At 48.5% G+C, this 27,475-nt stretch overlaps 1 protein-coding gene across 2 annotated transcripts in view; it reads right to left on the bottom strand.

Annotated features, from left to right (window-relative positions):
* Nucleotides 1-22,881, bottom strand: part of INTS3 (integrator complex subunit 3) — a 39,285-nt gene extending 16,404 nt beyond the window's left edge. For both annotated transcript variants that reach the window (XM_040998504.1, XM_040998505.1), the window contains exons 1-8: nt 22,210-22,881; nt 13,781-13,864; nt 12,549-12,632; nt 5,326-5,439; nt 5,040-5,124; nt 3,684-3,750; nt 1,513-1,657; nt 174-303 (exon numbers count right to left, since the gene is read on the bottom strand). In XM_040998504.1, the coding sequence (XP_040854438.1) occupies nt 174-303; nt 1,513-1,657; nt 3,684-3,750; nt 5,040-5,124; nt 5,326-5,439; nt 12,549-12,632; nt 13,781-13,864; nt 22,210-22,356 (856 nt within the window). In that variant the 5' untranslated portion in view covers nt 22,357-22,881. The remainder of the gene's footprint in view (nt 1-173; nt 304-1,512; nt 1,658-3,683; nt 3,751-5,039; nt 5,125-5,325; nt 5,440-12,548; nt 12,633-13,780; nt 13,865-22,209) is intronic.
* Nucleotides 22,882-27,475: the final 4,594 nt, after the last annotated feature.

Here is a 27,475-nt window from a genome sequence, read left to right as displayed (position 1 = left end):
TCTAGGAACCTCATGGACTGTTGTGTGGCTCTGCCATTTCCAAGTCCAGCTAGATTTGGCAAAGCGTGCCTTGTCTGAGCTTTGCCTGACCACCAGAGGTTCCATCCACCTGATGGAAGGACACATTTAGTGACCTCTCACCCTCAAGGTCAGGAGGCCAGGACCTTACTTACCTGTGAATTGAGGACTCAGGGCTTGAGGGTTATGGATAATATCTTTCCAAAGTAGTTCAAATTCCGGTATCCTAGCAACATTCTGAAGTAGTCTTACGAGGTCCCGGCCAATCATTAAGCATTCCATGAACTTGATGGTGATAAGGGAAGGGGGGGACAGGAAAGAGAATAAAAACATGGATTGTTTACCTCCTAGAGAGGACAAAGGAACAACATGTTCTAGGGAGGAAAGGAAAGAGGGTGAAGGGACTATACGGCTTCCTTTGGAACCAAGGGCTTGGCTCCTCGCGACTCGGGGAAGAGAGCTGGAGGCTGGGACTGATGTCAAGGATGGCAGCTTCCTTGGAAGTGCTGAGCCAACCCCCTTCTCCCCCCCATTTCCCATTAACCTATTTCCCTCTCCACCCACAAGTCTACAGTTCCAAAAGGACAGAATTGGCAGACTGAGCCTCAGACACCCTATCCCAAGATTCCTTCTGTCTAACAAAACAATCTGTGGTGACGGAAACAATCTGTGTCTATGCCGTCCAAGCAATATCCATCAGTGACACGTGGCCAGTGCAGCAAAAGAACTGAACTGTGAAGTTTTATCTGATATTAACATAGCCAGTGGCTGCTGCACCAACCTAACTCTGGAATCTTGCTCTTGAGAAACCTGATAGTATGGGGCTCGCGTAACAGAATAGTAGCTAAACCCCTGCCTTGCATGTACTGGGATCCCATATGGACGCCGATTCTACTACCGGCAGCCCCACTTCCTAACCTGCTCCCTGCTTGTAGCCTGGGAAAGCAGGAGAGGATGACCCAAAGCCTTGGGATCCTGCACCCCCCGCGGGAGACCCAAGAAGCTTCTGGCTCCTGGCTTCAGATTGGGGTAGCTCCAGCCACTGTGGCCACTTTGGGAGTGAACCAGTGGACAGAAGACTTTCTGTCTCTCCTCTGTGTAGATCTGCCTTTCCCATAAAAATAAATACATCTTAAAATATAAATAAATGAGAATGAAAAAAAAGAAAGAAAGAAACGTGATAGTAGACAATCCATAACTAGCTGACAGTGAGAATCACCCAGTGGGTAGGTGGGAGCAGAGAAGGGGAAAACCTCACAGTGGGCACACAGGGTGGTTTGTCCCTTTTTACAGCAGTGTCCTTGAAGCTGGCCAGGAACCTTGCCAGGATGCCAGCATGTGGGTAGCATTTCTAGGAACTGGGGCTATTTCACACCCATTGCCCCTCCCTCCTACCCGATCTTGAACTGCTCCCATCGCTAGGGAGGCATCTCTGGCCCAGATGCACAAAACCTCCAGAGATTCCTCATCCTGGGTCTCTCTGCCCTCCCTCACCCGCTCCCGAAGCAGTGAGATGCAAAAGTCCACTTCCTTCTGCCGCAGGGCCTGGAGCTGGGCAGTGCCGTGGTGGTCCACGATGAGGCGGAGGTATGTGTAGACGGCCATGGCGATGAGAATGCTGCTCTTCAACACCCACTCCCTGCAGGAAGAAAGATACTGACACCTGCATCCCGTCTACACCTGTTCACCCTCCCCAGATGCAACTCCAGTTCCCTCACTTATGTTGGACCAGTGGGTCCTGGGAGCAGCTTCCCTGGTGGTGTGCTTGCTCACTCATGCCAGGTGACTGACCAATACAGGTAAATGCTGAATGAAAGCAAACTTTCCCGTAAAACCTCTGTCTGCTGATTCATTCACTGAGAGCCAAGCTGGGTATGAGGCAATGTAGACAGAGATAAGCCACAGGTTGAACTCAGCTTAGACCCTGGGGGAGACACTTCCCAAGTGTCCCCCAAGTTAGTAGTTCTGAAGTGGGGCACAAGGACACTTCTGTTTTCTGTTCTTCTGTCAGGCTTAGCACTACCAGGTGACCCTGCCCTAGATCCTTCCCCAGCTCGCTCTAGCTACGGACCTCACTCCCAGACAGTGAGTCACCTGCTTTAAAATCACTATCTGAGGAAAAAAGCAACCTGAGTTTGGATGGCAAAGTTCATTTTCCCAGGAGTCTTATAATGTCCCTGGGGAAGAGGAGGCATAAAGACAGTACTGCTCATTCTCTGTAACTTTAAAGGGGGAAGAGACAAAGATACAGTGGGGCAAGTCCTGAAACTAACACTGTGTCCAAGGGCTCAAACTGGGGAGCTGTCTCCCCAAGCAAACAGTTGGTAATGGCTTTGGCAACAATTAGCAGGCAGGGAACTGCAGGAAGAAGACAAGGAGTTTAATTAATCCAGCCAGGCAACATCCTGATTCCGGAAAAGTGCTCAAGTTACCTAATTAAAAAGCTCTGGCCTTTTCCTTCCACGGAATGAGAACACCAGCCAAGGATGCTGGGCAGGACCCTACTCCCTACTTGCTACATTCAGCCCCACTGTCCTAGAGCTGGTTAGAAGGGGGAGAAGGAGGGCACAGGGGATAGCTTTAAATCTCCAGGTATTCACTTTCACCAAAAGATGTGAGGTTTGCAGGAAGGGGAGCAGATAGGGCAGGGCAGTTCTCTGGCTGTTACCCATGCACTATGGGAAACTCAGCTTTGAGCGGACAGGAGATACTTGTAATGAAATGAGAAAAATCACTCTTCAGGAACGCCTCTGGCAGAAATGCCAAGCATATGCTAATCCTTGAATGGCATAATAAAGAGAAAGGTGAGGGGAAGAGTCGCTGCCCAGCACGGGAGATTAGCACAGAAACCCAGGAGAGGCCACGGCACAGTGAGAGACTACCATGTGTCCGGCTGCGGCATCAGCCCCAGCTGCGTATCATGCCCGGAGCACTAGGTGGCACTGCACAGCAGGCCTGGGCACAAGTGTGACTAACATGAGGGCTATTCTTTCAGACAACAGATGATGCGGACAGTATTAGTTCACGCAGTCATTTGGTTACTACTGTGTCTATCTAGAGACAGGCTCAGAAATCAGCTCAGAGGCCACAGGACCAAGAGTAGGCCTCACTCCCAGATGCAGAACAACCCTCACAACATGCCTCATCCTTTACCTCGATGGGGCAGGGAAAGCGGTGAGCAGTTCCCTCTGCCCCTGTTTCCGCCATCTACCTGAGGCCTCCAAGCCCTGTGTGCAGACCAGCAGGGCCCACTGATCTCCAAGAACTCCCCGCCCCACAATCCCTGTGCCACTTCAAAACCAGCCTGAGATGGACTGAGAGACCTGGAGGGAGGAAAGAGGTACCAGCCAGGCCTGGGTGCTTGGCTGGGCCCACGCAGCTGAGCTCATTCCCCCAACTGCCCCCGCAAGAGAAACATTCCAAGGAGGTCTGCATCAAAAATAAACCCTTATCAGATGAGGCCAGATTTTCCTGGGCTCGAGACACTCTAGACCTTCTTTCCCACTCCATCCCCAGGCCACGCTGGGACCATAATGCCCACACTTGCCTCTCCCTGCCTTGACCCTTCTCTTCAAGGCCACACAACCCCTTCACTCCCATTCCCATCCTTATCCCCCCTCACAGGCATATATGGCTCTTGCCCCATCCCTCACGGTCGGCTCTACCTCTGTTCCGTCAGGATATCTAGGACACTTTCTGCCAACCAGATGTTTTTGGCTGTAACATCTCCACCTGTTTTTGAAGTGGGGAAAAGAAAAAAAGAGAGAGAAGAGCTCTGATGAACAACTTGGCAAATCCAGTCCACCTCTGCCTCATCCTGGGGGTCCTCCCCATCATCCCATCGTTATGGTCCTGAGTGCTGGATAAACGGGACTGTCTTCTGTTTAGGGATGCTACCCGGCTCCCTTCTTTGCCTCTGGAGAGAAAGGGAGGGACACTTTGAAAATTTTTCAGACAACAGAGGTTCCATGGACTGGGAATTGGAGGGGGAACACTTCAGCCCTTGAAAAGGAATGCCTGAGAAGCAGACATGAGAAACCCACAGTGGGAGAGGAAGGCTGACATTCCAACAGGGCCGACAGCAGCCCAGCCTGTGGATGCTGGTGTTCAGTGCTCAGGTTTGGGACAAAGCAAGAGTTTCATGCTGGGTGTTGCAGTCTTGAGTGCTTACTGCAGAACTTTCTGGAGTACAAGCAATGTGCAACCTCTTGTGGGAATGAGAAGTGGGGGCAGGGTGTACCCAACAGGGAAGCAAAGTGCCAGGAGACAGGATTAAAATAGCCAGCATAACAACGCTATGCCTTGCCCCAGGTCCTAATTTAAAAATTCAGCGTTCACATAGTCACACATCACAGAAGGCTCATCATATACATCCAAGCAGGAGCACCAGAGTTAGACCCTGAAGAGCAAACACCCATGAGCAGAAAGGCAGGGTCATTTCACACAGACACGTGTAATCCGGGGTAGGAGAACAGCACAGACAGACCTCCTGAACATTCAGTGACTGGGAGAGATTCAACCAATGCCAAGACAATAGATAATAAAAGCAAAATGTCAGGGTCTGTTCGGTGACATAGTGTGTCCCTCAGACTGGTTCCAATCAGATATCATAATTACAAGGGAGCAAGTGGTCAGAACACAAGGGCGGAGCCAGGAAATATGTCCAGGCTTCTGAAAGCAAAATGACAGGGCAACAATTACGGGCCTTGCTCCTCTCCCCAGGACCCAACAGGCCAAGAAACCTCAACTTCAGAGTGAAGAAGGGCTAAATGGGTCAAATATTGTCAGGTCCTGGAGTTGGCAGGAAAGAAAATGAAAAAAGACCTATTACTTCAAAAGGCCCCCTGTGATTTTTCAATCAATTTCTGTCTGCAATATCTGCAGCCAGAACATGTCTTCATCAGGAGGACAGAGTCTAAGCAACCCAGCAATGTGGTCCTCCAGTGGCTGAGTCAGCTCCAGGGCCTGGGTTAGCCTCTGGGCTCCTCGCCTCTTCTCCACACTCCTGCCATCCAACTCACCTGCAATCTGCTTCATAAATGTCATGCAAACACCGTCGGCTCCCAGAACCCCACTCTTCACCAATTCCCGTACCAACCACACCAACTACAGGAAACAGGCAGAAACAGAAGGGCAGAGCCCATGAGTTTGAGAAAGCAGGTAATTTCAATTGCATTACAACACAGGCACACGGTGGTGGGGTGTGCTGCCCCTCCGATTCCCCCTACCCTTCCCCTTCCCAGTGAAAAAGAAGATCCGCTCTCTGCCATCTCTCAGCAGGATCTTCTCTGTTCCTTCCAGCCTTACCTGAGTACGGCAGGTGTCCTGCAGTTTCAGGTACTTCTCCATGAGTATCTGGTTGATTTTATTCAGGACGATACTCATACCGTCACGACTCACCAGAGCCAAGTCCCGGTAGCACTGTGAGAAATGAGTTGGTGAGCAGCCAGCAAGCTGAGGCTAAGGCTTCTGTTCCCACCCCGAGGAAGCCCCTGCCCTGAGCCTCTCCAACTGCAGCAGCACCAGTGGGATACTGAGTGGCAACAAAAGACTTTCCACTCTGGAGGTTCGCCTTCTGTGGGACTCCTCCATCCCAAAATGATCCCTTGCTCTGTCACACAGGGGCAGGAAAAGGGACTGAGTTATCCTCTAATAAGGCAGGAAGGCCTGCAAGCAAGGCTCCTAGTCCTGTCCCTGTCCCCCTACCTCCCTTCTTAGGAAATGTCATACTGTTTGATGCCATGAGCTGAGCAAAAACAGGTGGAGGCCATCTGCTTTTCATCTGCCAGTAAAAGGTCAAGGCAGAATGGATTTGGTTGAACAAGCTGAACAAGCTGGAAAGGATCCCAAGGAGGCTTTTAGGCCTGTCTGACCTAGCCAGACACAGCACGGAGTGCCAGGAGACGACGACCCAGGGAACCAGGGTTCCAGAAAGGGGGCATGACTGAAACTACACTTTTTCCCCCCATAGGTTTATTTTTTATTAGACAGGCAGATTTACAGAGAGAAGGAAAGACAGAGAAAGATCTTTCATCTGCTGGTTCACTCCCCAAGTGGCCTCAATGGCTGGAGTTGAGCTGATCTGAAGCCAGGACACAGGAGCTTCTTCTGGGTCTCCCACATGGCCGCAGGGTCTCATGGTTTTGGGCCATCCTTGTGCTGCCATCCCAGGCCACAAGCAGGGAGCTGGATGGGAAGTGGAGCAGCCGAGACACAAACTGGCAGCGATATGGGATCCTGGTGCAAGCAAGGCAAGGATTAAGCCACTAGGCTATTGTGTCAGGCCCTAAAACTATACCTTTGAACTAAAAGCCTTTCATCTTTCCTTTGGGGTACCCTTTGCTCTGCCAAATATGGAAAAAGGAGGGGTCCTTTGGCATATCCAACTCTGGCGGAAGGAGGAAATGGCAGCTTCTCTGACAGCTAGTGTGTCTCTTCCCTACAGCTTTTCTCACTCTGTCCCTCTAGTGAGACTGGACTCCTGGAGGAATACCTCAGGGAGCCTCATTAATAAACTCCTTGGCTGGCTGAGTTCCCTATCCTGTTAGGGTTTCATCCACAAGGGTAAAAATCAGGTCAGCAGTTTCCCATAACCTTTGAAGGCAAGTAGCAAGGGTGGCATCAACAACAAACAATAGCTACTGTTCACAGCACTGTGCACAAACTTAAGGATATACACACACACGCACATATATAATATATACCTATATATATACACACACAATAAAATTGCACTTGATATATAGAACAACCCTTTGAAATAGGTAATATATATTATTATTGCTACTTTGATAGATGAGGAATTCCATCTATCTACAACTTAGAGATGAAAGGAAAAACCAAGATTCAAATTTAGGCAAATTCTACACTCCACATTTAATCATTCTTGTAGCAACATGAGAAATAACTAACAGGAGAAGAGACTGCTGGAGATGGTGGTAAGAGCCTGTAATGTGTCTAAGGTTACTGTTTATTTTCTTTCTTTTTTAAAGATTTAATTATTTTTATTGGAAAGGCATATTTATAGAGAAGGAAAGCTCTTTCATCCACTGGTTCACTCCCAAAGTGGTCACAGAGCCAGAGCAGAGCTGATCTGCAGCCAGGAGCCTGGAGCCTCTTCCGGGTCTCCCATGTGGATACAGGGTCCCAAAGCTTTGGGCCGTCCTCTGCCAGGCCACAGCAAGGAGCTGGATGGAAAGTGGAGCAGCTGGGCCATGAATCAGTACCCTGTGGATCCTGGTGGTTGCAAGGTTGGAATTTAGCCACTGAACCATTGTACTGGGTCCAAGGTCACTGTATTTCTAAATTGTTTAATTCTAAGCATTCCAAACAGATGTCCCCGTTAAGATCAGCTACACTCTCACCCAGTGTGACAACAGACTTTTTAACAAATTAGCTATTTTCACTTTTTCCTGCTTCTATTGCTCTCATATTAAACCGATGGATCTGATAAAAACAATCACATTAGAAGAAGCTCCTGGCTCTTGGCTTCAGACCAGCCCAGCTCTAGCCACTGTAGCCACCTCGGAAGTGAATGAGCGAATGGAAGATCAATCTCTTGTCCCTCCCTCTCTCTCTGTAACTGCCTTTCAAGTAAATCAATAAATCCTAGAGAGAGAGAAATCTTGGTAAAGATTCTAGACCTACTGACTGCTAGAACTTGCACCTCTCAGGCCTCCAGCTTAGTACCCCAGATAGGCCTGTTCCCAGCTAAAGAGACACCAGATGGAAAATAGAAACTCAAAGAATATAAACATTTGTTAAGAGGGCCGATCAAACCAAGATGGAAATGAAATAAATAAAATTCATCCCATGCATATTCTCCACTCCATCCATACCTGACTGCTTTCTCCTTATCTGATTCCCTTGCTCATCTCTTCAATCCACCCTGGTTTCAGTCCCAGTGAGCTAGCCCAATTCCTAGAACCCACCTGTCGGCACAGACACAGGCTTCTCAAACACCCCAGCCTCCTTTTCTGGGGATGGTACTGTGGCACAACGAACTAAGCTGCTGCTTGTGACACCAGCATCCCATAGCCAAGCACTGGTTCAACTCCCAGCTACTCCGCTTGTGCTCCAGCTAACTGCTAATGAACTGGAAGGCAGCAAATGATGGGCCAAGAACTGGGGCTCCTGCCATGCATGTGGGACACCCAAGGAAAGAAAGAGTGGCTTCTTTCTTATGACTGGCACAGGAAAAAAAAAAAGGAAGGAAGAAAGGGAGGGAGGGGGAAAGGGATAAACAAAGAAATAAAGGAAGAAAGGAAGGAAGCGAGAAAGAGAGAAGAAAGAGGAGAGATGGATGCTTCGGTTGCTTGCTTGGTTGGTCTGGATGGTCAAATTCCTAACATAGCAAGCATTTATAAGCAAAGCCACAATCTCTCACTGCAAGGTAAGCCAAAGAGCTAGGAATACCACACACCCTACCCCTTCAATTAGATTTACTGGTTTACCCTGGTAGATGAAGACCACACAGAGGACAGCACTGTGGTGTCAGAGGCTCTTCCTCCACCCACAGAGCTAGCATCCCGTGTGGGCACCAGTTTGAATACTGGCTGCTCCACTTCCATCCAGCTCCCTGCTAATGTTCCTGGGAAAGCTATGGAAGATGACCAATGTACTCATGTGGGAGACCCAGAGGGAGCTCCAGGCTCGTGGCTTCAAAACAACCCTGTAGATATAAAATCTCTTCCTCTGTCTATCCTTTAAAGATTTATTTAATATTATCAAAAAGGTAGATTTTACAAAGAGAAAGAGAGGTATTCCATCTGTTGATTCACTCCCCACATGGCCACAACAGACAGAACTGTGCTCCAGCCCAAAGACCTGAGCCATCCTCTGCTGCTTTCCCAGGCCACAATCAAGGAGCTGGATCGGAAGAGGAACAGTCAGGACACAAACCAGCATCGATACAAGATGCCAGCTCTACAGGTAGAGGATCAGCCTAATATCCCACTGTACCAGCCACAGACTAAATTAAGTCTTAAAAAAAGAGATTCCACATGAAGTAAACAACATTTCCAGCAGATAAGACTGATTTTTTAAAATTTATTATTATTTTTTACAGAAAGGAGAAACAAAGATTTTTCATCCTCTGGTTCATTCCCCAAGTGGCTGAAATGGCTGGAACTGAGCCAATCTGAAACCAGGAGCCAGGAAGCCAGGAACTTCCTCCAGGTCTCCTGCACGGATGCAGGGTCCCAAGGCTTTGGGACCAACTGCTTTCCCAGGCCACAAGCAAAGAGCTGGAAGAGAAGTGGAGAAGCTGGGACAGGAACTGGAACCCATATGGGATCCCAGCACATGCAAGGCGAGTACTTCAGCCACTGGGCTACCACACCAAGCCCCAAGACATTAATTTTCATTGAGATGACTAACTGACACTTTGTTCTACTTGCAAAAACCCACACAAAAGAAAATTAATCTCGGGCCCGGCATGGCGGTGCAAGTGGTTGAGGTCCTCGCCTTGCACGCCCGGGATCCCATATGGGTGCCAGTTCTATCCCGGCAGCCCTACTTCCCTTCCAGCTCCCTGCCTGTGGCCTGGGAAAGCAGTTGAGGACGGCCCAAAGCTTTGGGACCCTGCACCCACCCACGTGGGAGACCCGGAAGAGGCTCCTGGCTTCGGACTGGCATAGGACTGGCCGTTGTGCTCACTTGGGGAGTGAATCATCGGACGGAAGATCTTCCTCTCTGTCTCTCCTCTCTGTATATCTGCCTTTCCAATAAAAAAACATAATAAAAATAAATCTTTAAAAAAAAAAAAAAGAAAAGAAAATTAATCTCAAGCCATCTTCCCTATCTTTGACAGTAATTTTCTTAAAATCAATACTGTGACAGGCATTGTGGGCAGGTATCCCACCGCCCTGATACTAGCATTCCATGTAAGCATCAGTGGAGTTCCATCACTCCACCGACTTGGCTTCCTGCTAATGCACCTGAGAGTGCAGAAGATGGACCATGCTGGGACACTGCCACACATGTGGGAGACCCAATGGAGTTCCAGATTCCTGGCTTCAGCCTGGCCCAGCCCTGATTGTTGCAGCTAATCAGGGAATGAAACAGCAGATGGAAGATTTTTCTCTTTGTCTTTCCTTCCTTTTCTGTAACTCTCCCTTTCAAGTATCAAATGGGAGATATTTATTTACCTTTAAGGATCTTCGCAATCAACACAGTATGAAAACGAAATGGCAATTTAGCTCAAGAAGGTCACAGCCTGGGATGGCCTAGCTTTCTTGGGAAACCTGCTGCCTCACCATCTACTCTTCCCCCACCCCCTATTCCAACAGGCACGAGAAAAGTACAACACATCAGGTTCCCAGGCATGAGGTTAACTCCAACAGCTATACAAAAGTGAAACTAAGCATCCATCCTTATCTTTGAACAAAGGGCAACATCTACCATCTTCAAGTTACTCACAGGTAAACAGGGTTTGGTTTGGGGGAAGGCTCACGGTGTTTTGGGAGGGTCAGCTGAGATCTCTCCACAGCAGGATGCTGGGCAGAGTGTGTTTCCTTCCACATCACCCTTGCTCCCCCTTGTTCCCTTCACTCTCAGCTCTCCTTGTTAGTCACACGGTTCAACAAACACATCCTTTAACCATCAAGCTAAGACTCAAAGAACACAGAAGACCAGGGAAATCTGCAGGGGCAAAAACAAGACTTCTGCTCCTTTATCGTAAAATGAACAGAATCCAAAGAGATCATCCTGCCTGGAGCCTCACCTCACCTCAAGACAACAACCCATGTGAACCATTCATTCCACATAGAGCTTTGTAAGCTTTTCCTCAGGAAATTCAACTCCAGCACACACAGTAATCACTGCATCACTCAGAAGTGGTCTAGTCTAAATCCTACTCCCTGACATGTTAAAATGGCTTTCTCCTCTCCAGCCAATTACAGAACCTACAAACTACATGTCATGCTCTTCTGGGTAAGAACTCTTTTTTTTTTTTTTTAAAGATTTATTTATTTTTATTGGAAAGGCAGATATACAGAGAGGAGGAGAGGCAAAGAGGAAGATCCTCCGTCCAATGGTTTTACTCCTCAAGCGGCCACAATGGCTGGAGCTGTGTCAATCCAAAGCCAGGAGCCGGGAGCTTCCTCCAGGTTTCCCACACACTGGTGCAGGGCCCCAAAGCTTTGGGCCAGCCTCAACTGCTTTTTCAGGCCACAGGTAAGGAGTTGGATGGGAAGCTGAGCTGCCGGGATCAGAACCGGTGCCCATATGGGATCCTAGTGCATTCAAGGTGAAGACTTTAGTTGCTACACTATTGCACAGGGCCCTGGGTAAGAACTCTTAAGTATTGAGCTCCATAAGCTCTCTTCTCTTGTATTTAATCCCAGCCCTTGAGCCCAGAAAAATGGCTCAATTGGCTAATCTCCCCTTGCAAGAGATGGGATCCCATATGGGTGCCAGTTTGTGTCCTAGCTGCTCCATTTCCCATCCATCTCTGCTAAAGCCTGGAAAAGTAGTGGAGTATAGCCCAAGAACTTGGGACCCTGTACCCACATGGAAGATCCATAGAAAGTTCCTGAATACTAGCCATTTGGGGAGTGAACCAGCAGTTGGAAGATCTTTTTCTCTCCTCCTCTATATAAATCTACCCTTCCAATAAAACAAACAAACATCCCTTTTAACCTTGCCCCATATGGGCAACTTAAAATTGAAGTGCTTTTCCACTCTCACAACTGTCCTTCCTTGCCTTTTAGTGTCAGCACCTTGGGATAAGGAAGAACTTTGGTCAGAGCCTGACCAATCTGATGAAAAGTTGAATACTAAAATGACACCAACAGTGTGGGGCACTTAGTGCAGCAGTTAAGTCACCGTTTGGAGCACCTGCACCCGTATCAGAATTCCTGCGAGTGAATCCTGCCTCTGTCTCTGCGATCTGGCTTCCTGCTAAGGCATATCCTGAGAGGCCGCAGATGACGCCCCAGGGACTTGGGTCCTACAGTCAGCATTGTGGCACAGCAAATTAAACCACTGCCTGCAACACCAGCCTCCCATAAGACTGCCAGCTGAGTTCCAACTGCCCCACTTCCCATTCAGCTCCCTGCTAACGGGCCTGAGAAAGCAACAGATGGCCCAAGTGCCATCTTGTGGGGGATGTAGAGTGATGTCTCAGGTTCTGGTTTGGGCCTGGCCTAGTCGTTGCAGCCTTTTGGGGAGTGAACCAGAAAATGAAAGACTTCTTGCTAAATGAATCTTTGAAAAACAACAATAATAGTAATAACAAAAGTACTTGGAACTTTGCCACCCATGTGAGAGACCCAGCTGCAGTTTCAAATTCCTGGTTTGGCCTATCCCAGCCCTGAATATTGTAGGCACTCAAGAGTGAGCCAGCAGGTGGAAGCTCTCTTTCATATAAAATGAAAACTAAAAGGAAAAAAAAAAAAAAAAGAAAAACTACACTTGTAGAACAAGGTGATCCAGCTTGGGCCAAGGAGTCTGATACCAGCAGGTTAAAATCCAAGGATCACCTTTTTCCCAGATCACACCTGCGAAGGGTCCAGAGCAGAGTCTCTTACCTTCTGGGCTTGTGTGGGCTCGGTAAGGACAAGCGTGAAGAGGCCCAGGCAGATCTCCTCATGCTGGGGCGGGCCTTTGCAGACCTAGAATGTGAAGCGGGAGGGTAAACAAACTGTCCCAAGTAGAAAGTTCTTGAGGAACACTGGGGAGTCCTGAGTGACGTGCAGCTAGGGATCAATCACCCACTGTTCCGTCTGGTGATTCCTTCTCATCGAAGGGTGGAGGCGCCTGCCTCGGGTAAGGGTGCGATAAATCCTCACTGCTTTTCCTAACTGCTTGACGGAAGCCAGGAGCAGGATGTAAGAGTTTTAACAATGGAAAAAATAAAAACCAAATAAATCCTATTCCACCATCATTATGAAGCCTTTGCAGGATTCCACAGAGGGAGCTGCAGAGCATCAGCAGAGTAGCAGGTAGGCGGACCAAGTCAGGACCTCACCAGGACCATGGGCAGACCATGGCCTCTGGGATTCATGGTGAACGGCATATTCCAATAAGTAAGTTAACACTTCACAGTCACCCTAACTTCTTTACCTATACAGTTTAAAAATAGTTTTAATCACACAAACGGATCAAGAAATGTAAAAAGCAACCAAAAAGTGAGAATGATTTACAAAGAAAAAAAAATCACTGCACAGCTGAGTTTGTAAACTACTTGTTATTAAAGATACTCAAACTGCTGAGACAGATTCCTGCAGTAAGGAAAGTGGCTCCAGGAGCCGAGACACGAAGCTCCCAGCTCTCAGTCTTCCCATCCTTCTGGTTGTGTCTCCACGCATTCCCATTTCCCAGAGCCAGAGGGGTGGGTGCTAGCCCTGTCCCAGGGGCAGGGGAGCGGGAGCTAGTCCTGTCCTAGGGGGTGGGTGCTAGTCCTGTCCCAGGGGGTGGGTGCTAGCCCTGTCCCAGGGGGTGGGTGCTAGCCCTGTCCCAGGGGGTGGGTGCTAGCCCTGTCCCAGGGGGTGGGAGCTAGTCCTGTCCCAGGGGGTGGGTGCTAGTCCTGTCCCAGGGGGTGGGTGCTAGCCCTGTCCCAGGGGGTGGGTGCTAGCCCTGTCCCAGGGGGTGGGAGCTAGTCCTGTCCCAGGGGGTGGGTGCTAGTCCTGTCCCAGGGGGTGGGAGCTAGCCCTGTCCCAGGGGGTGGGTGCTAGCCCTGTCCCAGGGGGTGGGTGCTAGCCCTGTCCCAGGGGGTGGGTGCTAGCCCTGTCCCAGGGGCAGGGGAGCGGGAGCTACTCACATAGGCATTGAGGGCATCATTGGCTTCTCTCTCAGAGACACCCGTTGTCATTGACGTCACAATGCTCATACACCTTTCCAATCTCTAGGAATGGGGAGAACAAGTTAAAAATGCATCCAAACATTACCCAGGAAGTTCTTCTGGCTCCAAAAAGCTGTGTGTGTGTTTTAATTCCAACCTGATCATCCCTCAAAGCTCCCATTGGGATTTGATCAGAAAAATCTACAATGTGAAAAATATGCTAGGAGATACAGTCTTTCCAAAAAACTGCAAGGGGGCCAGGCGGCATGGCCTAGTGGCTAAGGTCCTCGCCTTGAACGCGCCAGGATCCCATATGGGCGCTGGTTCTAATCCCAGCAGCTCCACGTCCTCTCTGTCTCTTCTCCTCTCTGTATATCTGATTTTGTAATGAAAATAAAATAAATCTTTAAAAAAAAAAAAACTGCAAGGAAAAAAAGGCAAGAAGGGAAGCAGGCATCTGACCCACAGGTTAGGACACTAGTCGGCATGCCCGCACCCCATTCTAAATGCCCCAGTTTCTTTCCTCTCTCAGGTCTGATTCCAATGTCTTGCTAACATAAGACCTACACAAAGTTCCTGGCTTTGTCCTGGCCCAACCCTGCCTGCTGCAGTATCTGAGGACTGAACCTGTGGATGGAAGCTCTCTCTGTGTGTCTTTCTCTGTCACTCTGCCTTTCAAACAAATAAATGAGTCCCATTAAAAACAAAATAGGGCATGCATCTGACGATTGGGACCTCTATATTCCACACTGCAGTGCCTGTTTTGTGTTCTGGCTCACTTTCTACTGGGCTTTCTATTGATGTATACCCTGGAAGGCAGGCAGGTGATGGCTCAAGTACCTGGGTCCCTATCAACACATGGGAGACATGCAGTAAGTTTCTGGCTCCTTCCTGCCTTTGGCCTAGCCCAGTCCCAGCTTTTGCAGGCATTGGGGAGGAAAGTCAGAATATGGAATCTCTCTGCCTTCCAACTGAAATTAAAACAAATCACTTCCCAAGAAAATAAAACTTGAAAAAAAATTTTTTTCCCAAAGACGTATTTAATTGAAAGGTAGATCTATAGAGAGAAGAAGAAACAGAAAGATCTTCCATCCATTGGTTCACTCCCCAATTGGCCACAACAGCCAGAGCTGAACTGATCTGAAGCCAGGAGCTAGAAACTCTTCCAGGTCTCCCACATGGGTGCAGGGTCCCAAGGCTTTGGGTCATCCTCTACTGCCTTCCCAGGCCACAAGCAGGGAGCTGGAAGGGAAGTGGAGAAGCCGGAATGCAAACCTGAGCCCACATGGGATCCGAGCACATGGAAGGTGAGAATTTTAGCCATTAGCCTAACATAAGCTTATTCTGGTACAAATGATTTCAAAACTCACGTACAAATTTGTTGTAATATGCTTTTCCATGAACTTTTAAGAGCCCACATGCATTCAATCTCGAAATCTTTTCACATCAAAATGTTCTTTTTAAGAATTTTTGTTTTGTTTTGTTTTTATTACTTAAAAGACAGAATGAGGACCCATCTACTGGTTTACTTCCCGAATGCTTATAGGACCACAGCAGGGCCTGGATAACCTGAGAGCAATCCAGGTCTCCCACTTGAATGGCAGGGATCCTTTACTGGCTCCCAGGGTGTGCACCAACACCAACACACAACTGCACGCAGGAGCTGGAGTTGTCCTCCAAGCTAGGAACTTCAACTGCAACATGGGCATCAACTAGCAGCAGAATTAGTAAACCAGTACCAGTGGGTGTTTTAATCAGCCCTGTCCCTGCTAGGCCAAATAGCTGCCCCAAATTCATGTTTTACCAACTGTTTCAAGTTCTCTTACATTCTACAAGATAACTAAGCCTGTCAACAATGTTTAAGGTCAAGAAAGACAAAGATTAAGAGTAACAAAGAAACCGCATGCCTAAATGCAAGAATTGGTGTGTCTGGACTCCTCCAGACACGATTGAGACAACTGGTACAGTCAGATATGCAGTGCAAATTAACATATCATTTTTAAGTGAACCAGTTTTGATAACAGAACAGAGGTTAAATAACACAGATCTTTGTTCTTAGAAAATACACATTGAAGGCCTGGTATGGTAGCCTAGCAGTCAAAAGCCCTGGCCTTGAACACACTGGGATCCCATATGGCTGCCAGTTCGTGTCCTGCCAGCCCCGCTTCCCATCCAGCTCCCTGCTTGTGGCCTGGGAAAGCAGTGGAGAATGGCCCAAAGCCTTGAGACCCTGCACCTTCATGGGAGATCCGGAAGAGCGTCAGGCCACTGGCTTCAGATCAGTGCAGCAACAGCTGTTGGAGTCACTTGCAGAGTGAATCATGGACGGAAGATCTTTCTCTCTGTCTCTCCTCCTCTATATATCAGACTTTCCAATTTTAAAAAGTCCTTAAAAAAGAAAATATGTACTGAAGTATTTAAATCTAAAGGGGCATTGTGGCTGCAACTATTTTCAAAAGGTGAAGTGACAACAGGTTTATAGAGACAAAGCACATTAGCAAGTATTAACAGCTGACGAAACTAAGAGATGAACAGATCAGAGTTCTGTGGATTAAAATGTTATGGAAGTTTGAAATTAGAAGTTACTAAATAAGGGGCCAGTGCAGTGGTGCATCAGGCTAATCTTCCACCCTGTGGTCTGCATCCCATATTGGCACCGGTTCGTGTCCCAGCTGCTCCAATTCCTATCTAGCTCCCTGCTTGAGCCTGGGAAAGCAGTAGAAGACAGTCCAAAGCCTTGGGACCCTGAACCCACATGGGAGACCCAAAAGAAGCTCCTGGCTCCTGTCTTCGGATCAGCCCGGCTCTGGTTATTGAGACCACTTGGGGAGTGGAAGATCATTCTCTCTGTAAATATGCCTTTCCAATAAAAATAAATCATTCTGGGAAAAAAAATCTTTAAAAATTTACTAAATAAATACACCAACAAAATACAAGGTGGGGGGGTTGTCTGGTTACTGATTTGAACAAGTCAACTAGAAAAATCACTTAAGACAAATCAAATTTCAAAAAGAAATCTGCTAGGGAACGCAAATGCCAGAGTCAAGACTCCCAGAGGCTCAGACGGAGCAGTGGACAGCATAATCAGGTGCGCATGGAGGATATGGCAGTCTATCAGAACCTGCAGAGGATACCTGGCACCACAACAGAGGATGGAGAACAGAACAAATCAATCAACTACCCCAGCCATATGTTGGCAATGAAAAACTGGGCAGAGACTCTAAGATGGACTATGTCAATAAGTGGATTCTGCAATGACTTCATTGTGCTTGGAATGGCGAGACTGGCAGCAATTCAGAACTGGTGAACTATCAAAACCACTTGAGTAAGACCCTTGGAGCATGCCCCACATCAGGGACCTGGGATGGGTGGGAGGCTGGGTGGGGTTTCTCCCTTTCTCTCCCCGTTTACCCCAGATTAAAAAAAAAAAGAGAGAGAGAATGTGGAAATAATAGTCTTCCCCACTTTCCTGTAGCCCTTGGACCTTTGTGCCCTAATTAACTATGTAAAGATTGTCAAAACTAAAGAAAAAAAAAAGAGAGAGAGAAATCTGAACAGTGACTTGACACTGATTATATTAAGGAATTATTTTTTTAACTGTTTTTGTGTATGATGCCAGGATTCCGGCTACATTAATGTGGCATGGGGTAGAAGTGACTACTAAGGTAAGAAGCTCCCAACGAAAGGAAAGTTCACTCTAAAATAAGACCAAAGCTGCTTGGGTTTACAGGTATTACGACTCCATCGCTCAAGATCAGGTCTATCCCCCAAATCAGGTCACATCAGCAGGCTCAGCCTTCCCAAACAGCACCTGCGTCGGTGTGAAAAGGAGCTGTGAGATCACATGAAAGCTGAGCTGGGATTCTCACAGCCCGCCTCGCCCACAGGCTCTGTGACCCCTCGCCTTCCAGGCCAGCTCCTACAGGGGGAGAGGACAAACCTCTGCTGGGCCTTCTCGCTGCCCGTGGCAGGACACTCACCAAGAACCGGGAGACTGATCACTGCGGCTGCTAGGCACAGACTGCTCTTGCTAGAAGATCTGGCAGCCCAGTAGCCAGCCTAGGTTAAGCAGCAGTCGGAATCAAAGGAGAAGGGGCACACAGCAGCAGCCCAGTACCCTGCAACTCCAGATACTTCAGCCATTTCCGCTGAATCCAGGGAGAGCAGAGGCAAAAGAGCCCGACCAGTAGCTAGGGACCCCAAATGGACAGGGGGCCCAGTAGAGAAGGAACCCTCTGCTGCTAGCATGTCTCAGGCTAATTTTGGCAAAGAGTTACTTAAGTCTCTCCAAACTCTGGTTTTCTTATCAAAAACAAGACGTAATGGCCGTATCCCAAGGTTGCTGGGAGGATTAAACAAGATAATATCTGAATGCATCTGTCTGAGTGCAGTCTCGGCTGGATTAAAACCCATTCGATTCGTGGGGAAGCTGGGCAACTGCGCAACGGAAACTGACACAGAGACCACCTCTGCCGGTATTTCCAACAGCTTGCACTTCAGATCCTAGGAACCCCCTCCTACAGGACCAGGGCTGGTGCCTGGCTACGCTAAGCTTCCTCTCCAACTTAACCTCTGCAACATTTGCCTTCCAGAAGGAAAGGAAGAAGAGGGAGCCAGAGGCCTTCCTGCCAGATCCTGAGCCAAGATCCTGCAAAGTCCCATAGCGGCTGGCTGAACCTCTGGCTGTGACTTCACACTCAGAGACCTTGGGATGCACAAGTTGTTGTTTTTTTTTTTTTCTGGGCCCCTCCCCAATGTTCTAAGTGCCACTCAGGGGCCTGACTCAATGCTATGGGTCACTGCCCAGTCAAGGAGAAAAGTGGCCTCTTAAAACGGGGAGGCCCAGAGAAGGATGTGGAGTGTGAGTCTAAAACACGCATGAGTGGCTAAATGCATTGAGGACACCAAGAGGGAACAAATGTGAGAGCCAGTCCTTTCCAGGCTAGGGAAATACAGAAGATGCTACTCATCCTGAAATCTAAAACTCCTTTAAAAAAAGGAGAAGGAAGGAAGGAAAAGGGGGAGGGGAAAGGAAAGGAAAGGAAGGGAGAAGAGAGGAGGAAGAAAACAAAAATCATTTTCCAAGCAGGATTGGAAAGACAAATCACAAACCATTCAGGACCATGACCCCTTGAGGAGCACTGCAGGCAGCTGATCAAGTATCAGTCCTTCTCTTGCCCTAGTCTCTGGAGGCCCTTAGTAAAGATGGGATCATCCATGCAGTTGCCAGTAACTGCTGGCAGAAGGCTTCTGCTGAGAATAAGCCCTCCATGACAGCACCTCAGAGAGCCTGGTAAATATTTACCGTCTCTAGGAGCTCCTCAACTAATTTCACTAAGACTACCTGACCATGGTTTCCCTGGCGAGATAGGACCTCCCCAGTTCACCAGTACAAGTAGATGTCTAAAGTTAGGCAGTGAAATTAGAGACACCCTCCTCCTTTCTTTATTTCTTCTTCCTCAACTGGTGAATATGGAGTCTGGTTAAAAAGTGTGCAAGGGCCCAGCAGCTGGCTCTTGGGTTCAGCTACCATAGTCCAGTATCTGGGTCAGCTTTGCTCTCCATTCCAGCTTCCTACTGATGTGCACCATAGAGAGAGCAGGTGTGTTGCCTCAAATATCTGGGACCCTGACATCTCTGTGGGCAACCGAGACTCCGGGCTTTGGCTTGCCCTAGCCCCCTGCCCGCTGTGGGTACTGAGGGAGTAAACCAGTGTCTGCCTTTCAAGTAAGCAGAAAGTAACTAATTCATTAATTCGTTAAGTACAAAGAAAATGTTTCTTTGATAAAGAAGGCAGGGTTAAACATAACGGCTAAAGGCCATCTTCAGAAAAGGAAGGCATGATCTACAAAAACTCAAGGCTCCACATCAGTAGAATTTCTTAAACCACCTAGCTTCCAAGTATTCCATAACAAGTCACTTTATGCGAAATAATGATTTAAGAGAAAAAATAGTCAGAAATGAGCCAAAGCCCAGCTCACTCCTTGGAGACTACTTACATAGGATATAAATTATTATTATTATTTTTTTTTTATAGAAAACCTGGCCGGGACACATCTCTAATCAAATGCAATCCTGAGACCCAGCCATACATAAGGAGAAAGTTGGACTTCTGTGGGCCACAGCTCCTACGTTCTGTGTGACTTCAAAGTGACGGATACCTCCTTGGCAAAGCAATAAACAGGAGCTGTGAAGGCTCGAGGGACTAGGAACTACATGTTCTAAATTCCTCCAATCTCTGGCACTATTTTTATCCTATTCCCTCCCCAAACTGGGTTGAGATGGGTGAGAAAACTTCAAAGGGGTAAACTGGGCCAAAGAGAAGAAAGGATACAACCACAGTCCCTGGGGCTGAGCAGTCACAGCCTCAGGCCTGGTTGTTCTGGACCAGTTTACACTCTAGGCCTGAGGGGCCCTGGTTTCCCCCTGCTGTAACACAAGGAGCCTGGTCTCTCCAGCACCCTAACTAGTGTTGTTTATAACCTTCCCTAGTGGCTAAAGCCCTCGCCTTAACTCGCCAGGATCCCATATGGGTGCAGGTTCTAACCTTCCCTGTGGGTGTGCTACATCTTTAGATATGTTCTGGAAGGTAGACCTTGAGTATCTCCAAACCAACCCATTTTCTTTTTATTCAACATAAAGTAAATGTATGGTCAGACAGTTCATGTGTTTTTAGACAAGGAAAAAAAAATCGTGGGCCCAGAACAAGCAGAGGTCAACATCAGGGTTTGCTAACTTCTGTGTGCAGAGATCTGAGAGGAGATCCACAGGAAGAAGGCACGAAGTCTTGCCTGGTGGGCACCACAAGGCCACACCACAGACACGCGAAACAGTGTAGCAAGGTTTGCTGGAAAAGTCAAAGCTGAAGGCCAAAAGGCGAAGGAGGAATGGGAAGGGAGCTTGAAATCTACTGGGAAAGGAGATCAGGAGACTCCCTCCCATCCCCGTTCTCCCTGGAAACAACTGTAAGTTTACTATCAGACAAGTCTGAAAAAAAGCAAGAAAATAAATGTTTCCTCTGCTGGGGTCCTCTCGGGCCATTTCACTTGGCTTATCAGCCAATGGGTCACTGCTCAGAACCAACAGGATGCTGTACTCTGTACTCCCTGTGATACAAATTAAATCCCAGGCACTCATGACCTCTGAAGAAATCAGAATAGAAACAGATTTGCTTTCCACCCTGTTTTTTCCCCTTTCACAGAAACTGGTAGAGGGATTTAAAGGCAGTCAATGAATGACATTCTAACAATTCCAGAACTTGGAGGTGAGGTCAGAGCTCAGGGTTCCATATTGTTTAAATTCCAAATTATATCTACCTTGGCTGGTCAAAAACAAAACAACAGAAAACAAACTTTGACTTATCTAAATGCACATAGAATTATGGGGCGAAAGCATGATGGGAACTCGAACTACAAGGAGGCACCTGCTGGCCAATTAACCAGGAAGTTGCTGTCCAGCCACCTCTTGATTGGCAGAGTTCATTTTGTGTCTCCATTTCAGTCTTACAACTGACCCAACTTTTTTTTTCTTTTTTCCAAATCTAAACTATGATGTATCTACCTACCTGCCTGCCTGCTCACCTCTAATTAATACTGATGCAGCACAGTGACAAGCAGTGAGCAGTCAGAAGCCGGGACCCCTTCATTTTCTCACCCTATTCCTGGATACCCACACAACTGAACCTATCAGGCCTCGGAAGCAGTTCACCAGCCATATCCCACCTTGGAGTCTCTCTTACTCCCCAGCATGTGTCCTCCTCAGGGGGCCAAGTGGTGGAGGGGACAGGAGGGCAATTTCCAGGGCCCAGGAAGTCCCCTTAGGTCCATGGTACTGCCTCACTTCACCCTCTTTCTCTGGTGTTGAAGGAGAGTACTCCAACTTCATCCTCCTCCCCTTCCCCACCCGGAGGCGGTAGGCACTACCCACTCTGAAATCTCTACATCACTGGCCATCACTGTGTCTACAGGGACTAACACTGTCATCCAACTGGAGGGTCCAGGATCTGCCAGAGGTTCCTAGGAGCCCATCCGCCACCCCGCTTGCGCACACACGCTCTCAACTCTGTATGACATGAGTCTGACATGAAAAAGACCTATGGAATGCAGAAAGGCATGTAAAAAATAAATAAATACACCCAATCTGGATGCTTTATCCCTTCCTTCACCAAGGCCCCCCAACCCATTTTCACAGTAGTCCCTGCTGTTACTATGACAACCTGTCCAGGAAGTTGGCCCACACGACTTCCTTCAGGAGCAGGAAGCTACAGCAGTGTTTGTGTTGCCTTAGGAAAAAACACACATACACACACACAACTGGAAGGCCACTGCCCACCCACCCCCACCCCGTATCCGTTCCAACAGCCCTCCTCAACCCCATTTCTTAACTCCCTTCCCCACCCCCACACCTACCTCCTCTAACTCATCCTTGGCATCCAAACTGGTTGAAAGTAGCAGCCTCCCCCCTCCTGGGGCTCCTGCTCCCGCTCCTCCTCCTCCACCTCCCGCTGCTCCCGAAGCAGCTGCTGCTGCTGCCCCCTTTCCCTTCTGCAACTCCATGGCTGCAGCCAGGAGACGGGGAAGAGGTCTGGGAGTGGATGGGTGGAAAGTCCTTGGAATGGGCAACTCTGGGTGGCCAGCAAGAGGGCGCGGGGTGGGGTGGAGGGCAAGAGGAACAAGCAGAGGGCTGGAAGGGCAAGAGCCCCTGTGCTCCCCACTGCTCGTTCCTCTCCGTCAGGCCGCGCCTTCAGCGGGGGAGGCGAAAGGCGACGGTTCTCTAGGACCTGCCTAGGGAGGCGCAGTGTTGTCTCTGAGGCTTGGTGGGAAGGGTCTCCACCTCTGGAGAAGTAGGAGGGAGCCCTCTTCCTGGTTTCTGACCCTAAGCGAAGGAGGGGAAAACCCTAAGGCTGCTGCCCCTCAAGTCCAGGCCAGGAGCCCCTCCTGCCTAGTGCTCCAAGGTCTGGGGAGCAAGGCTCCTGTGGCTCCGGCCCGTACGGGGTGAGGGTGAGGCAGTAAGCGCTACAGGAGAACAGGGAGGAACAGCTGCTCCCCACACCACACAGAGGCGGCCATGGTGGAAGGGCGGGGGTGGGAAGGCTGAGGGCGGCCTCCCGGAGGGGGTGGAGAGCGCGTCGAGCCCCGCGCCGGAAGTGAGCAGTCGCGGTCGCTGGCCTCCGCCAATAGCGGCTTCCGCGGTGGCGCAGAGTCTCCAAGGAGTCAGCCGACGACGGCGGACTGCCCTTTTCTCCGGCTGCCAATTGCATTGAGAGGAAAAGGATCTGGTCTTGATGGGTCGCCAGGCTGAGCAATCGCAGCCCTCCTTGGCGCCTAAGGGGGCGGGACAGCCGACGCCGGGGGTGGGGTGGGCGTGCGAAGCAACCAGGAAGGAGAGAGAGGCTGCGACTGCGCGCAGCGAAGCGCACGCGCGCTTCCGCGCTCGGCCCTCTTTCTCCTTTGGAGTTTCGGTGGGTGCGGCAACTGGGGCGCAGTAACCGCGGGAGACTAGAAACTCAGCTGCGAATTGACTTGCAGAGGAGGGATGGAGTCCCAACCCTTGCATAGGTTCGGAGCAGACGCCGTCAGATGCTAGGAAGATAGCAATAATCAGGGGAATGCTTATACCCAGGCTTGTGGAATTGCTAGTCAGACGTTGCCAAAAAAAAAAAAAAAGACCCACTTGTGTAAACCACATGATGAGGCAGACTCATGTCACCATCCGCTCTAGCAACAGAATGTGCTACTTTACAATGTGTGACTTGTGTCCTCTCAGCTGTCATCCTGTGAGAAGTGCTCTGGCTGGGAATCCATTTCTACTTCTCGGGTCTCCGTTTGTACATCTCAATAGTACTGTTACTTTATTCCTTAGGAGCCTGTTAGAATTGCCTTACGCGGATCCAAAGACCGATCAGATTTTTCTTTCTTGAGAGACAGAGCTTTCATCTTAGGGTTCTACTCCGCAGCTGCCTCAGGTCAGGACTCTGGAATTGAATCCCAGCCCCTCACGTGATGACAAGTAACCGACCCTTTCATCCAGCACCCGCGGTCCTGCAGTGTGCACAGGAGAGAAAGCTACAGTCAGATGCCTAGCAGGGACATGCACCCAGGAGCCTAATTAGAGGATGCTGGCATCCAGCCAGTATCATAACCCATGAACTAAATTGCAACCCTAAATACATATTCTTAATGCCCACTTTCACAAAGCAAAAGGGTAGGCTTTTTTTTTAGTTGAAAGGTAGCTTTACAGGGAGAGATGAGACTAAGAAATCCACTGCTGGTTCACTCCCTGATGGTCTTATCAGCTGGAGCTGGGCTGGTCCAGTGCCAGCGGCTTGGAGCTACTTCCAGGTCTCCCATGTGAGTGCAGGGGCCCAAAAAGTTGGGCCATCCTCTGCTGCCCTCCCAGGCCATAAACAGGGAGCTGGATGGGAAGTACAGCAGCTAGGATTTGAACTGGTACCTATATGGGATACTGATACTTCAGGCTGAGGTTTAACCTACTATGCCATGGCACTGGCCCCCAAGGACAGTGGTTAGTGTGTTTGAGACATCTGCATCACATTCAGATATACCTGGATTTGAGTGCTGATTTCTGCTTCTTGTTGATGTGCACACTTGGAGGCAGCAGGGGATGGCTAAGATCCTTGGGTCCCTGCCACCTGTGCAGAACAGCTGGATGGAGTTCCTGCCTCCTGGCTCTGCCCAACTCAGCCCTGGCTGCTGCAAGCAGGTGGAGAAAGAGCAGATGGGAAATATCTCCATCTTTCACTCTGTCCTTTCAAATAGATAAATAAATCTTTTGTAAAAAAAAAAAAAAAACAAAGTGGGAGCTGAGGAAATAATACAGGTATAAGCAGAGTTGTAAATAAATAGCCTAGCTGCCTAGCTCAGGAAGCAAACATAAAATCCCATGATATTGATTGTCTTGAGTGTGGGACTGCATGACTGAGAGATGGGTTGGAAAAAAAATGTTACACTTTATACTCTTTGAAGATTTTCTGTTTTGTTTGAAGATTTTCAACTTCTATCTGCTGGTTCACTCCCCAAGTAGTTACAAAGGCCAGCGCTGAGCCAATCCTAAGCCAGGAGCCAGGAGCTTCTTCCAGGCCTCTCACACAGGTGCAGGGTCCCAAGGCTTTGGGCCATTCTCTACTGCTTTTTCTGGACATATGCAAGGAACTGAATGGGAAGTTGAGGAACCAAGGCACAAGCCAATGCCCATATGAATCTTGATGCTTGCAAGGTGAAAATTTAGCCATTGAGTTATTGTGCCGGGTCCAAATGTGCTTATTTTTTTAAACATTGGCTTGAAACCATTTCAATAGGAAAACTCACCTTTCCATAACAGCTTACATTTTAGTATCTATTCCTCTAGAGGAACACCAGTAGCTTACACCGTGGTCAGGAAATAAGCTACAGCTCTTGCCATGTATGTATTAATACAAGAGCTTGCATGTAGCTTGCTCTGTGTCAGGCAGCATTGCAGTTCCCTATACGTTTAAATTCACCTTTCTCATTTACAAATGATGAAAGGAAGGAACAGAGAGATGTCCAGTCATTAAGAACGTCCAAGTAGGATTTGAACCCCAGGCATCTGACTCCAGAACATGTACTCTTTGTTCCCCCATCATTTTTTCCCTTTTTTCTTTTGTTCTTCCATAATTTTACCTTTTTGTTGACATTTTTTAAATCCTGTAATATCAGTGGCAAGAGACAGATAGATAAATGGGAATCAAAGTGTGTTCTTGCTGTGATATAAAAAAAATGAATGGCACCTTTCTCTAACTCAAGGTACCTGGTCCTGTCCCCTGACAGGTGGGAAACCATACATGATCTCCTATGTTCTAAAAAGAAGTGTGCAGCTGTTCGGGAGAGATGGGATCCCAGAGTCACAATTACAAAGGCTTCTGGAAATTCTGTACTATCCTCCCTCCCATTGCTTCATCTGTGCCAGTGGCCGCATTCCCTCCAGCAACATGATTGGCAACAGGCCACCCTCACCCCCGTGCCCCAAGGCATATCTTTTTGCCTATTTGAGAAAGCTGTTTCTAGAAGTTACAAACACATGGCCAGCTCTGAAAAAGTAGCCTGTCACTGGAAAGATAGGCATCTTTTAGCAAAGAGCAGTGCAAGCCCCGATTTCTCTAAGGTCGTCCCTTCCCTGTCTAGTAAAGACCTTGTAACAGCAATAAGGGATTAGAGGGTGTGACATCTAACCCAGGAAGAGATCACCACTCATAGCCTTCTTAAAATTTTATTCTTGTTTTCTTTTTAAAGATTTTTTTTTTTATTGGAGCCATCCTTTGAGTCATCTGTAACTGCTTTCCCAGGCCACAAACAGGGAGCTGGATGGGAAGTGGAGCTGCCAGGATTAGAACTGGCGCCAAATGGGATCCAGCAAAGACTTCAGCTGATAGGCTACTATGCCAGCCCGACCAATATCCTTGTAATGATGTTACCTGGGAGACTGTTTTATCTACAGAAACAGCAGCGTTTGGTGCATTTCCCACCCCTCGCCTATCTGTAACTGTTCCCGCACCCTCTTCCAGGGGCCTCAGGTTTGTTTTTTCTTTCTTCAACTCTCAGCTCCCTAGGAGTCTCCTACTTTGTGGTTAGGCTCCTTGTTTCTTTCTTTTTTAAAGATTTATTTATTATTTTATTGGAAAGGCAGATATACAGAAAGGAGGAGAGACAAAGAGGAAGATCTTTGTCTCCGATGATTCACTCCCCCACTGGCTGCAGTGGCTGGAGCTGAGCCAATCTGATGCCAGGAGCCTCTTCCAGGTCTTCCAGGTGGGTGCAGAGTCCCAAGGCTTTGGGCCGTCCTATCCTGCTTTATCAGGCCACAAGCAGGGACTTGGATGGAAAGTGCAGCAGACAGGATTAGAACCGGCGACCATATGGGATCCCAGCACGTTCAAGGCAAGGACTTTAACTTCTACATTATTACTCCGGGTCCCTCCCTGTTTCTTTTTTATAAAGTAAAGATTTGTTTGGTTGAAGGATGGAGAGAGCTGGAGAAGGACTTCCACCTGCAGTTCACTCCCCAGATGCCAGAAACAACAGCTCCTGCGTAGGCTGAAGCCAGGAGGCCAGCACTCCCTCCTGGTCTCCCGCGCAAGGGCAGGAACTGAAGTGCTTCAGCCATCAGCACTGCTGCCCAGAGAGCAGGATGGGAAGCAGAGCAGCCAAGACTTGAATGAGAGTGTTCTCACCGGCAGTTTAAACCACTATAATGCTGCCTCATCCACCCACCCTGCTTATTAATACTAATACAATTATATGATCTTTAAAAACTTTTTGATTTATGTGTATTTGAAAGTTAGATTGACAGAAAAAGAAACACAGATTTTTCACTCTCCACATGGCTACAATGGCTGGAGCTAAGCCAGGCTTAGCTTAGCTTCTGAGCTTCTGAGTCTCCCATGTGAATGCAGGGGACAAGAATTGAACCATCTGTCGCTGCTTTCCCAGGCACATTAGTAGGGAGCTGTATAGGAAATGAAGCCTGTGGCATGCCGCCGCCACAACTAGAGGCTTAACCAACTAAGCCACGGCATCAGTCTCCCTAAAATGATATGCATCTTTCCTCTATTAATCTACTGTCAGTCTATATCACTGATTAAAATTAACAAAGCTGGGCCCGGTGTAATAGCATAGCACCTAAAGTCCTTACCTTGAA

This window comes from Ochotona curzoniae, unplaced genomic scaffold, assembly GCF_017591425.1.
Source record: "Ochotona curzoniae isolate NIBS_2020 unplaced genomic scaffold, NIBS_Ocur_1.0 scaffold_1037, whole genome shotgun sequence".
Lineage (NCBI taxonomy): Eukaryota > Metazoa > Chordata > Mammalia > Lagomorpha > Ochotonidae > Ochotona > Ochotona curzoniae.
Note: the sequence above shows the minus strand (reverse complement) of the source record. Positions and strands in the feature narration are given on the sequence as shown.